At 32.6% G+C, this 13,788-nt stretch overlaps 1 protein-coding gene across 1 annotated transcript in view; it reads left to right on the top strand.

Annotated features, from left to right (window-relative positions):
• Positions 1–8,891, top strand: part of MEMO1 (mediator of cell motility 1) — a 138,603-nt gene extending 129,712 nt beyond the window's left edge. The window contains exons 8-9 of the mRNA XM_058278350.2: positions 5,067–5,171; positions 6,487–8,891. Coding sequence (XP_058134333.1) covers positions 5,067–5,171; positions 6,487–6,618 — 237 coding nt within the window. The 3' untranslated portion in view covers positions 6,619–8,891. The remainder of the gene's footprint in view (positions 1–5,066; positions 5,172–6,486) is intronic.
• The last annotated feature ends 4,897 nt before the right edge of the window (positions 8,892–13,788 follow it).

Here is a 13,788-nt window from a genome sequence, read left to right as displayed (position 1 = left end):
TTTTTGGGGTATAGGATTTCTTTATATATGCTGGATGTTAGGCTCCTATCACATGCATGGTTACCAAATATTTTCTCCTATTGGGTAGGCTGTCTTTTCACTTTCTTGGCAAACTCTTTTGAGATGCAAAAGTTTTTAATTTTGAGGAGGTCCTATTTATTTTTTCTTTTGTTGCTCATGCTTTGGGTATGAAGTTCATGAAACCATTTCCTAATACAATATCTTATAAATGCTTCCCTTCATTGTCTTCCAAGATCTTTATGGTCTTGGCTTTTACATTTAGAAGCACATTGATATTTTGAGCTTTAGATTACTTACTTGAAATAGTAGGCATACATATAAATAAATATTTTACAAATATTTCAGGATATCATTTGCTATCATTTTTTTTCTGCACCCCTGTTTTGGGTATAGAACAGCAATTTCATTAAGTACATTGACAAGTTATTTATGATTTGACAGAAAGAAACTGAAAATACCATTGTCATCATCCATTATAACTTTGATTCCCTCTAAACTTACTAGTAGTCATTTCATTTTATTTGAGTTTCAGCTACTCTTCTTTTTTCTTTCTTACTCTTTTGAAAGTAGAAATTATTCATATTTGTCAACTCATACTTCTATCTCTTCAGCTTGGGCCAATAGCTTCTTTAGTAGTCTTTATTAGGTTTTATATCATTCTCTATAAGCTAAACCTTGATTAGTACATTACTTCTTTTTTTTTTTTTAAAGATTTATTTATTTATTCCCCCCCCCATTGTCTGTTCTCTGTGTCTATTTGCTGTGTGTTCTTTGTCCGCTTCTGTTGTCAGTGGCATGGGAATCTGTGTTTCTTTTTGTTGCGTCATCTTGTGTCAGCTCTCTGTGTGGGTGGCGCCATTCTTAGACAGGCTGCACTTTCTTTAGCACCGGGTGGCTCTCCTTACAGGGTGCACTTCTTGCGCGTGGGGCTCCCCTACACGGGGGACACCCCTGCGTGGCACAGCACTCCTTGGGCGTATCAGCACTGCGCATGGGCCAGCTCCACACAGGTCAAGGAGGCCCGGGGTTTGAACTGCGGACCTCCCATGTTGTAGACAGACGCCCTAACCACTGGGCCAAGTCCGCTTCCCAGTACATTACTTCTTAGCACTGTTATCTTTAGGGTGATTTTTTCCAAAAATTTCTTCATTACAGGATTTTATCTTAACACCTCAAGGAGAAACCAGAAAATTTCCTTTTCCCACCCTGCTTCCCTAAATGTATACTCACCCCTCCAGCATAAATATTTAGCCAGACTTTAAAAAGCAAGGCCAAACACAGTTCTAATGATTTGATAATAGTGTGATTAACTATGTGCTCATCATTAAAAGACATGTATCTAATTCTTAATTCTTAGAGGCCTCTAAAAATGTTTTTGTTGCTCCTTTCTGTTTGATACTTTTGGGAAAGATTTATTTCTGGGGGTAATAGAAAAATGACTGTTTTATTATATGTAGTAGATGAGCTTCTTTTTCAAAGAGAAGATATTCACTCATCTTTGTTGTCTTACATGAGTCTTGAGTTTGCAAGTCTGTTAGTTAAAACTGCATCTTCAGTTTAGTATTGCCACTGGGGATTTAATATCATAAGCCTTCTCCCATTACTTGTGTGTCAGTATGATGCTGAAAGATTTCTTCTCTAAAGATAGGAGAGGTTAACTTTCAGTCTGAGGATTTCCTCCTGAAGCTGCCAAATTCTCAGTAACCCATACTGTGATGGATTGGCTTTTGGTGCTTATAGTGTCTGCTTTATGTCTTAAGGCTCTTTCATCTTAGGTTAAATTCATGTGAGTAATCAAATTCTCATTATACTAGGCCCTAAGTAAGTTTTTTCATTTCCTGAATTTTAGACTCAGTCATCATATCTTCCAGGATTTCTAAGTAATAGAAAAGGTTTTTTGTTTGTTTTTTCTCCTTCCCCTCCCCTTCCCCTGCCCTGCTGTTTTTGATGTTTGTGTCCATTCACTGTGTGATCTTCTGTCTGTTTCTTTCTCTCTCTCTTTTTTTGGTCTTCTCATCTTTCTCTTCTATGATTCAGAGGGATTCAGTCCTGGGGACCTCTGATGTGGAGAGAGGTTCCCTGTCAATTGTACCACCTCAGATCCTGGTCTCTGCTGTGCTTCACCTTGACTCTCCCCCTTCATCTCTCTCTCTTTTTTTTTTTTAAATCCCGCCCCCCCTTGTCTGCTCTCTGTGTCCATTTGCTGTGTGTTCTTCTGTGACTGCTTCTATCCTTATCAGTGGCGCTGGGAATCTGTGTTTCTTTTTGTTGCATCATCTTGTTGTGTCAGCTCTCCATGTGTACGGCGCCATTCTTGGGCAGGCTGCACTTTCTTTCGTGCTGGGCAGCTCTCCTTACGGGGCACACTACTTGCGCGTGGGGCTCCCCTACGCAGGGACACCCCTGCATGGCAGGGCACTCCTTGTGTGCATCAGCACTGCGCATGGGTCAAGGAGGCCTGGGGTTTGAACCTTAGACCTCCCATGTGGTATGCAGATGCCCTATCCATTGGGCCAAGTCCGCTTCCCCCACTTCGTCTCTCTGGTTGCATCATCATCTTGCTGCATGACTCACTTGCGTGGGCACTTGGCTCACTACGCGGGTACCCACATGGGCACTTGGCTTGCCACACGAGCACTGGCATGCTTTCTCTTCTTTTTCACCTGGAGGTCCCAGGGATTGAACCCAGGTCCTCCCATATGGTAGGTAGAGGCCCTATCACTTGAGCCACATCCACGTCCCAGAAAAGTTAATTAGGCATATTTGGGGAAGAATTTTCTTTTGTATCTTATGGAAATTTTGGTAATAGCACGTAGAAAATTCCTTCTTCTTGGAATTTTGATACTAGTAATTTTATAATTAGCACCAAACCGTAAGTATATATAAGCATATTTTCAGTGTTCTATATTAGCAAATGGATGTTCAGTTCTCCAGTTTTATAATTACTGTTTTTGCTTGCATACTTAATGAATTTTATAATTGGAGAGCTACATCCTTGAGAAAAGCCTTAATTTCTCCCTCTTTCTGTTCTTAATTATAAAGCATACCTCTCAGCCACCACATTTATTATAGAATTGAACGTTATGGATGTGATTCTTGCTCTACTAGGTAAATAGCACACGTTAGGGAACTAAAGTTTTAAAAAATTAATCTTTTAATTTCTGTCATCTCAATTTTTTTACTTCCCCAGTTGTAATTTAACCAATATGTCTTTATTTTGAACTCTTTATTTAGTATGTCTTATTTACATTTATATATTTAGATCTTTCTATATAAAAATTTTTGGCCAGTTACTTTGCTTTAATTTGTCTTCAACAAATGTAATCATCAGAATTCTTCTCTTTGAATTATTCATCATTTGTCAGTATTTAAATATGATATTTGCTCAGAATGTGCTTTGAGATTTTAATAGTAGAAAGCACATTGGAACCTCAATGTTGCATAACTTATTAATGAGTAAAATTCTCTTTAAGCTGTCCTGGACTTCATTCAGAATCATTAAAACGTTCTCTTAAATAATGTATACCTGTGTTAATTTGTAGGTATGTGAGGGTGTTCAAAGAATTGTTAGTATAATTTTTATTGTACTATAATGAACCATAGTAGTTAATGAATTTATGATTGAAAAATTAGAAGCAAGTTTTTTTACCCTTTTCATGCCTCTATTTATTTATCCTAGGGAGTTAGATCTTGATTTATCCATATTTACAGAAGATTTATAATCCCATCTCTGCATTTTTCTTGGTTTAGAAATATATTATTATTTCTTTGCATTAAAATTTTGTTTATCTTAGGTTTAACTTTTTTTTTCCCTTTGAAGACCCTACTGGAAGACATTTAACTTTTAAGTTAGTTTGTATTTTATGCGTGTCTACCAAATGTCAGTGGAGAGCGCTGACCCGAAAGCCCCCTAATGGCTGAGGAAAACAATTTTAGCATTAAAAATTGGTTGTGTCTAAATCTGAGAATGGCTAATTGATGTGCAAGCAATTGGAGGTTGATTATACATGCAGATACCTATCACTGAGGTATATTTTGTGGTGAAATGTGATGGCGTTTATGAATGAGTTGACTATTCTGAAAAAAGAGACTCTTAAAATTAAATTTTTATGCTACCACTGCAAAATTTGTATGCCCCTTAATGATTACTATCATTTTTGCAGATCACTTTTTTATTATGGGTGCTCACCTGATTATAAGTGCTTTTACACTGTGCTTGTTTTGTTAAAGCACATTAAATATAATAAATAACACAGAGAATATACCAGTTAAGCCCCTAGTTAAACTACCATTTACGTGTCTCCCAGGGGATGATAATCCAAATTATTGAAAACAACTGTAAATGGTTTTATCTGTATAAGAAAATAAGTTAGTTGATGAATGAATTAGTTAGAATCAATGATTATTTGCCTAACTCAGATGAGTTAAAGTTCCTATGTACTAATGAATTATGAATACATTATTTACAAACATTTGAGAGTACAGAACTTATTGTAAACAAATGTTCAAGATATAGTGGTCATTTTAACAGTTATCTAAAATAATTGATTCTGAATTAAAATCTTGAAAATAATGTATTTTAATTTCAAGTATAAAAGAAATAAAAAGCTTTTTGTTTTTAAAATTCATAAAAGACCTTTGTTTCCTATGCTTTTATCAATCTTTCATAAGCTTTAAATTAATTTAAAATATATTAACTATATTCTTAGCTGGTGGTATTTTCTTTTTATTACGTACATAGGTAATTGCTAATAATTTAAAATTCCTTGCACTGTTGTTATTTAAGTATATATAATGGGAATAGTTAAATTACAGTCAACTCTTGATAATTAATAACAGTGGTGGAGAGAAAGTTGACTTTAATGAGATTACCTTTGACAAGTGAGTTTGATATTTCACAGGGCTTATTTAATGCATTTTCTTTTGCTTCTTAATTGAAAAATTATGTTTATTTCTAAGTAACATTTAAAAATGTAATTAGGGAATGATATATCCTTTTTCCTTTTTTTTTTTCATTTTCTTCTTCTCTTGTCTTTTTTTTTTAGGGTATGAGTATTATAGAACAATTAGATCCTGTATCTTTTAGCAATTACTTGAAGAAATACCATAATACAATATGTGGAAGACATCCCATTGGGGTGTTATTAAACGTGAGTATTCTTATGAACCCTGATTTTAACATTGATCTGGTGATGTTTCATAGTATCTTAAATATTTTCATCTGTGATACCTTATTATTTTTAATTTTATGTATATATAGTCAGTTTTCTTTCTAATCTATCTAATTAAGATAATATGGATTTCCATTGTTCTGGTTATTTGAATAAAGTTATTATTGATATATAGGTCAGTACCTTTTGTTAAATACCGAAAGTTATTTAGAATAGAGACTCATAATTTCACTTGACTCTCAGCCAGTTCCAATGTGTTCTTAACAAATATAAATCAAAGTGACCTTTCAAGAAATATGATTTTATTAAATTTTGTTTTATTTAGTTTTAGTCTATATAAAAACAAATGGAGGATTCTGACCTTGAACTTTAGAAGTTCATAATTTAATAAAGCAAGACAAATGATGTATATTTTCTCTATACAACAAAAATGATAATTATTTTATTTGAATTTGGAAAAAGGTAGAAGTTTCAGTCAGCTGGATTTTAGAAAGGGATTTAACATTAGTTTTTCGCCTAATGAATAAAACCATATGGACTTCTTGAAAGAATATGTGGGACTCTTTAAGAAAGAAGAGAGAACGTTTATACTTAGGAAAGGGAGGAGGAGATAACAACGGACTCATATGATTGAAGAGGCAGAGAAATAATGGAGAAGGTAATATAGTCCAGAATAATCTAGGGTAGGATTTTGAAGTCCGATGTTATTTTAATATGATTTGAAAAATATTAAGTTGTGTATTTTTAGGATGAGTTTTGTCTTTAATTTCCTAAAAGTCTGAATTGAGTCAAATAAATTTTTCTGGAATTAGTGATGAGCCAGTTCACAATTAAACATTCTAGTATGCCTCTTAGTTCAGGAACTTATTTTATATACATTTCAAATTTAAATGAAGTCAGACAAAAGACTTCTACGTATCAAGATAGAAGAGGCCAAGATTTGATTTCAAGAATAGAGAGGAAGATTATAGTTGTTTTTGGTTTGTTTGTTTGTTTTTGAAGAGTGGCCTTATTTAAAAATGCAAGGAGAGGTAAGGGGAAAGATGACTAATATTTAATTATCAAGATGCTAGATTAGGAGAAGTTCTTTGAGAGAATGAAATGAGAATTCTCTCTCCTCTCTCCTATTTAATATGAATGACAAGAGAAATTGAAGAAACAAATGAAGAGAGTGAAAGGTGGTAGGAGATATCTAGACTTCAGCTATGAAGTGCTAAAGTTAAACCCAACACGTTCAGAGAATGCTCACTTTTACATCTGATGTGTCTTGTAACCAATTTTTTTCTTTTTCTAGGCTATTACAGAGCTCCAGAAGAATGGAATGAATATGAGCTTTTCTTTTTTGAATTATGCCCAGTCAAGCCAGTGTAGAAACTGGCAAGACAGTTCAGTGAGTTATGCAGCTGGAGCACTCACAGTCCACTGAAGTTCTGAATCCTCAGGGATGCCACCTGCACATACTCATACTCTGTCTGGGTCCCAGCCTACCCCTTACAAAGATACTGTTCCTGGTTTTGGGGGATTCTGAAACCTCAAACTAATAGAACTTTCTTCTGTTCTTTTCTAGTAGGTGTAGTCCTTCCTTAATTTCAACTCATTAAAAAAATGCTTTATTGTTTAGGGCAGTGGAAGGAAGGCCGGCATCAAAATATTTGATCAAAAAAGACGACAATGTAAAGGCCCAATTGTGGCAGACAGATTTTTGACAGTAACCTGTAAAGCATTTACCATATCCTAAATTTGCACTCTTTGCAGACTTGTGCACATATATTCCGCTTTCAGAATAGTTTTGCAAATTGTACACAAAGAAGGGTGGAAGCTTTTTAATAAAGAAATTGCATTTATAAATTACCTGTATTAGATTCTAATAAATCTCCACTTATAGACAATTACTACCCATGTTGTACAACAGATACCTTCTATTTTAGTTGCTAATAAAGGGCTACACAACTCAATATAGTCTGATTTAAACTTATTGCTCTCTGGTATATATGAAAATTGTTTTTTTATTAATTCCATCTCAGAATTTTTATGTTAAAATGGTAAACCTCAGATCTTATGTAAAAATATTTTAGGATATATTTTATATTTTGCATATTTGTGATTTTTTTAATCACAGAAATTAGAATCATATAATTTTAAAGTTAGCTTTTAAAATTACATAGTTTTTTTTTTTTTTTTGCATGTGACATCCCTTTATGTCAAATACCATATCGTAATATAGATTTAAGATTGGAGATTTGTGAAAGAATGTAGATGTAGTTCTTTACTGTCGAAGATTCTGTTAATAGACAGTAGTCTGCAAATGAGGAAACACTGAAGAGTGATTTTAGTGTTTCTCAAATTATTGCAGACCATGCATTGCTCTTCTTTTCCATTGCTTTACTCAATTTACCCTTTTACATGAATTTTTAGCAAGAAATTAACCACCCAAGGGAAAAAACCACTTATACTTCTAAGAATTATTTTGTCATGATTTTTGGTGAGGCTCTTCCAACTAAAATAATGGTATGGTGTTGTATTACTTTCTTTCTTAAGCATAGATCAATTCTAATCAGTTTGGCAAAAAAAGTGTGTTTTATGAATTATTGGCCATAATGCATGTACTACATTATACTTATTATAACCTGGGTATCTTTATTACATTGGAGAGGATTTATATCTTCAGTGTTATACAAGAATAGCACAACTTTTAGATGCCTTGTACCAATTTTATTTAAAGATTTGCACTTCTTATTTATTATCAATTTTCTATACTTAAGAATTGAGATAAAATAATATTACTTTTCAAATTAAAAATTACCCACCTATGTTTATATAGAAATTACTTACATATTAGTAATTTATTTCACATTACTTAGATATACTTTTGAGTACTATAGATATTTATTCCTTTTTTGTAGACTAAAAATTTCAAAATCGACTCAAAGTAAATTGAATTTTGAAAATGTTTTCTGATTATAAAGCTAATACATGATTCTTATAAAAAATTTGGAAAATACTAAAAAGTATAAAGAGAAAAAAGTATCTGCATTCTCACTACCCAGATATAACATTGTTAATATTTTGCTGTATTTCCTTTCAGTCTTTGTCTATGCTGTTTATATGTATGAGTGTGTGTATATGTTTGTGTGTGAGTGCTTAGTAACAAAACTGAGATTATCCTGACCATACAGTTGTGTACCCTCCATTTTATAACTTCACATTATCTTAGAAACACTTCCCAATAACTTTGAAAATGTGTTTTTAAATGGCTGCCTAATACTCCATTGTGTGAATATACCATAATTTATCCAATTCTTTCTTTGGATATTAGGTTGTTTCTAATTTTTCACAAATATAAATAATGGTGGGATGGACATCCTTGTATGTAAATTTTAAACTATATTTGAATAGTCTTTAAATTATGTTCATGGGAATGGGATTATTGATTTAATGGAGAGAACTTTTTAGGGCATTCAAAATATTGTCAAATTACCCTTCAGAAATAGTGTACCAAACTGGCAATATATGAGTAGCCATCATACTGAACCTTCACCAGTAATGATTATTATTTTTTGTAATCTTTAACAATTTGTTAAGCAATTTAATTGGTTGTTCATTTCATCATCCTTTAAGAATTGCTTTACAAAATGAGTTATTTTTTTCCTTTTGTATTATACAGTTGATTAAAAAAAAAGATGAGATGTTGCTTAAGTTGAATGGATTGTAGCCCTGGGATTATGTTTACGGTACTTTTAAAACTCGAGAATATTTCAGCATCACCCCACTCTTTCTTAGAATATGGGAATATCTTTCATATTTGGTATGAAGTAGAAAGAGTTCTGAAATGGTAGTTGAGTTGTTGGGTTTTAGTTCTGTTCCTCCCATTAATTAGCTCTCTGTCCTTTGTTATTTCTTGTCATATGGAAACTTTCTCATCTCTTAAATGTAAGATCTGTAAAATATTGTAAGCACCTTCCAGTTTCCAAGTACTTTGACATTGTGTCTTTGCTTTTTAGAGATTCTGGTGTTACTTATGTTAGAAAGCTATTTTCTTTAGATTTCAGCTCTATGTATATAAAAATGAAAATGTTGTTTTTAACACAAAAGGGAAATTAACTTGCATTGTTTAATTCAATTAATATTACCTAAGTCATTGAACTTAAGCTTTTCTACTTTAAGTGCCTTTATAAGTGTTTTGTATTTGGAATCTAAAATGTGAAGGATATTATATGTAGTTCTGTAGAGTTGCTTCATTATTATATACAATTTAAGTTATTTGCAGCAACTTTTTTACCTTATATTGCACAGAACAGCATATTTATGCATTCTTTGCTCTTCTACTGAGTGAGTTTTTGAGCTAAAGATTAGCTCAGTTAGCAGGTAAGTAAATACTCTATTTTGGGTGGGCAAATGGTCTCATACAGAAGTAGGATAAGGGAATATTCAGATGTTCCAATATTTATATTTAGATATTCCAATTGGGATGGGTGGTCAGTGTCCTGAGCTAGTTAATGGACAGATCTCAAGTTTTACTTTGATAGCAAGTAGTTTATTCCCCTTGTTAGGGAGTTTTCTGAAAAGGGCCAGATACTAAATCTTTTAAGCTTTGCAGGCCCAGTGGTCTTTATCACAATTATTTAATTGTGCCATGGTAGCATGAAAGCAGCATTGTGGAAATTTGTGAGTATGGCTGTGTTCCAATAAAATTTTATGTACACAGATAGGACAGTGAGCTGAATTTAACCACATGCAGTTTGTTGTCCCCTGCCCTAGATCAGGGATTCTTAACCAGGGGTCCATGAGCTTGAATTGAAATTTAAAAAAACAACAACATTATTCTTGTGGGGATATGTTAGTGCAGGTGTGATTGATATATTAAATACTACACAGTACAGTGTGGACTTAGTAAGGGGTCTGTGGTTTTCACCTGACTTACAAAAGGTTAAGAACTCCTGCCCTAGATAATGTATTTCTCTTGTAGTTCAAAACTTTGGCTAATAATTTAAACTACAGCAAGTGATTGTGAATTTTTGCCACCCCAGCCCTCTTCAATTTGATGTAGTCTGATTGGCTGGGTTTGAGTGTTACTTAGGTTCATAAAGGTAAGTGGGTTGTGGAGATGGGAAACTAGGAACTGTTGGGAACTAGTGTTAAGACGTCTTGAAGGCCTTTTATGTGAAGGAGACCATTGGAAGTTTTACTTTGCTGCCATAAATTAATCACATGAGTGATCAGTGGCAGTTTTGAACAATTGTTGCAAATTCTATACATTATTCTAAGTGCTTGGCTACCTGGATGATAGTAAATGATGGGTTGAATGACTCTTTTGCAAGTTTACCTGACTATTCTAGGATACTAGACCAATTTTTTTAAAAAAATATTTTTTTATTAGATAAGTAAACTTAAAAAACAATTATGTACATGTGTGGAATTCCCATACAACACCCCTCCACTAATGCTACATTGTTGTGGAACATTTGTTATAGATACCAAATGTATGCTGTAGACCATAGTTAGTAATAGTCTGAAGACACTAGACCAATTTTTTATAAAAATATTATGAAATGTGAGTCTTTATTTTGCCACATAAGGACTTTTGAAAAAGTAATTACCATCTTCCATCATCATTACTTTATTTAAAAAATGACAACCATTTCCCCCAATATTTAGGAAGGACATCAATAAACTCTGAATGAGTCACTTAACTTGAATAACTGTAATTTGATTTTTTAAAATTCCTACACTGTTCTTTTCTCATTTACTATGAATCACTGAAAACTTCATCAAAGAATAGTGTCAGTCCACAAACTGGTCTTTGGGAAGTGCTATGATCCAGTTGTGAAAGAACTAATATACTTATAAAACTTATTGATTAGGAGATGTTTTAAGCCACATGCACTCTGCTATTCAGACTAAAACTTTTATATTGTTAAATTTTAAGTACCATATTAAGAGAAACATTATGAATTATAGTTTGCATAGGCAAGCAACCAGAATGTTGGAAGGCTAGTTATTTCGGGGAATGGGAAACAGTTGAAGAGATTGGGATATTTATTTTGGAGATAAGAGATTTCAAGAGAGAATTTTCTTGAGATATTTGAGTGCCTGCCTTGTGTAAAAAGGAATAGAATTGTGCTGTGTTCTAGGTAGAAAAGTTAAGAGTAAGGAATGGACATTTCTAATTCCACATTTAATGTTCCATAAGAAAATCTCTAATGAAAATCAGCTTTGTCCTCATTAAGTCATTGGCAATATTTAAACAAAAGCTAGATCAGTGTTCTTAAGATAGGGTCCCTATACTTTCAGCATCAGAATTACCTTGGAGTATTGTTTGTTTAGATCTAACTTTATAGATCACCAAGTTGTAAAAAAAAAAAAAAAAAAAAAGCTAGTGAAATTAATATTGGAACTTATTTCATTTGTATAAGACTCTTAGGGGAAATCATTTTAAAATAAAAACTGATTTTGATCATTTACTTTAAACAGATTATAAATTGATAAGTTGACTATTACTGTTGGAACAGTGGATCCTTAGAATAATTATTTTCTTTTGTTTTAATTAATACACTTACATATAACAGTTCTGTTTCCTAAGATAAATTTAAGTTAGTCTTTAAATAAGTGGATTAACTTACTTATACAGCGGTGCTTCTTGAATCTACAATAGAGCCATATCAGTACTAGAAAAGGGTATTGGGGAGCTTACAAAAGCTCTCACATTATGCTGATAACTATGAGCGTGGCCTCTTTAAAATTACTGTGGTGGAGGAATTTTGTTTGCCTACCCTTTATTTATGAGTTTATTGGTGCATTCTGTTTTTTGGGTACTATGTGAAGAACTTTAGCATTTTGGACTTGTCATTTATTCAGGGGTTCTCAGGTGGTCCCAGAGTGCGTTGTTTATACCCAGGATATATCACATTTACTCCCTTTGTGTGTATGTGTGTGTGAGTGTGTTTAATTCTAATGCAAAGTTTTGACCCATCACACTATAAAAATAATGGAGAGAATTTTAAAAGCCAGTTCCTCTGATTTTGAAAGCCATAAATATGCAATTAGCTTTTCATTATAAAGTGTAATTATGTTCAAATGTACACGTCATACTGCAAAATGGGGTTTATAACTTTGTTAGATGTAGACATTTTTTCTGTCATCCTAATAATGACCAAAGAGAATATAAATATCATTATTAAGAAGCTTTTGAAGGCCGAGTGTATTTGGCTATGAGCAGGGGCTGAGTTACAGTCTTAAAAAATGCCAGTGTAAACTTTTGGAAAATATTCTAATTTTTCTGACCACAATATTCTAAATTACTTATTGAATGTGATATTACATACATAAAAGTAAAAAGGATTAAAACAAGGTGAAAACACAAATATTAAGTGATCATGTGGAATGACAGACTGAATTTTATATTTTTAATTAAATACTTAGACTGTTGAAATTGGATTTAATAAAAGTGTTTTTACACTTTCATAAATGGGAATTTTTTTGGAAGATTTTTTTCCCTCATTTAAAATTAGTCCATTTGAATCTGGCATATAGTTGGCATTCACTCAGTGTGTGTAGAATTTCAATGAATTGAATTTTAAAACAAGGAGAACAATGACAATCTTCATGTGAATTGTTTTCTGAAGGCCAAGAAAGCATAACTTTTTAATCAGAAGAAATTTTAATTGACTTTTTTCCAATTTCAGTTTTTATTTGTGAAAACTAGTACCCTCATTAATTATAAAGGAGAGTAGACTTTAATATTCCTAGGTCAAATATGTAATGCCAAATGAAATAAATGATAATGTAAGTGATCTGATAAATTTGAAAATATTGGCCTTTGATTTGTAGCTCATGTTTTGCCATATCCTGTTGTGTTTACAGTTATTTCAAGGGTGTTGTGAAGTTTTTAAAAGAATTAATTAAAATGTTCTTTAGCTGCTTGCCCAATGACATGTTCAGCCAACTTTCACTTAGAAAAGACATTATGGAGTGCTAGAAGAACTGGACCAGAATCCTTTTTCATCTGTGCCAATGAGTAGCTACTGATTTGCTGAAGCAAATCACTGCTCCTTTCTAAGACAATGTATTTTTTTTTAATTAATGTGAGTTAAAGTTGAATAATATAATTTCTAAGGGTCTTTATTTTTATGAGAATTAATATTAGAAATACCTTATTATTTAATATATGGTACTTTTAAATTTTATAGTGGTTCACAACTTTTTTTCCCTCTCTTAATCTCAATAATAAGTAGGCCAGGCATCATTATCTTAATTTTACCAATAGAGAAGCTGAAGCACATACAAAATCCATGATCTACCTAAGCTTGCTAGTTAGTATCAAAGCTGGGACCAGAATTCAGTTTCTATGTGTTTTAAATACTATATACCATGTTATTCTACGTTTTGCTTTTGGTGCTGGCTGTTTGAGATACCATGTTGTTGTCAATTAGTATGGAGTTTTACATTTCAATAAAAATGGGAGTCATTCATGTAAATGTCTTCTTTTCGTGAATTCACATACTCTTAATAACTCTGAAGACTTCTGTTTTCTTTGCTGGGAGGTTTATTTTAAGACCCTGAAATTCTGCTCTGTTGCTTACAACATTAAAATGCACTG

The sequence above is a fragment of the Dasypus novemcinctus genome, chromosome 17 (genome assembly GCF_030445035.2).
Source record: "Dasypus novemcinctus isolate mDasNov1 chromosome 17, mDasNov1.1.hap2, whole genome shotgun sequence".
NCBI lineage: Eukaryota > Metazoa > Chordata > Mammalia > Cingulata > Dasypodidae > Dasypus > Dasypus novemcinctus.
The sequence above is the reverse complement of the archived record's forward strand: the minus strand, read 5'-3'. Positions and strand labels throughout refer to the sequence as shown.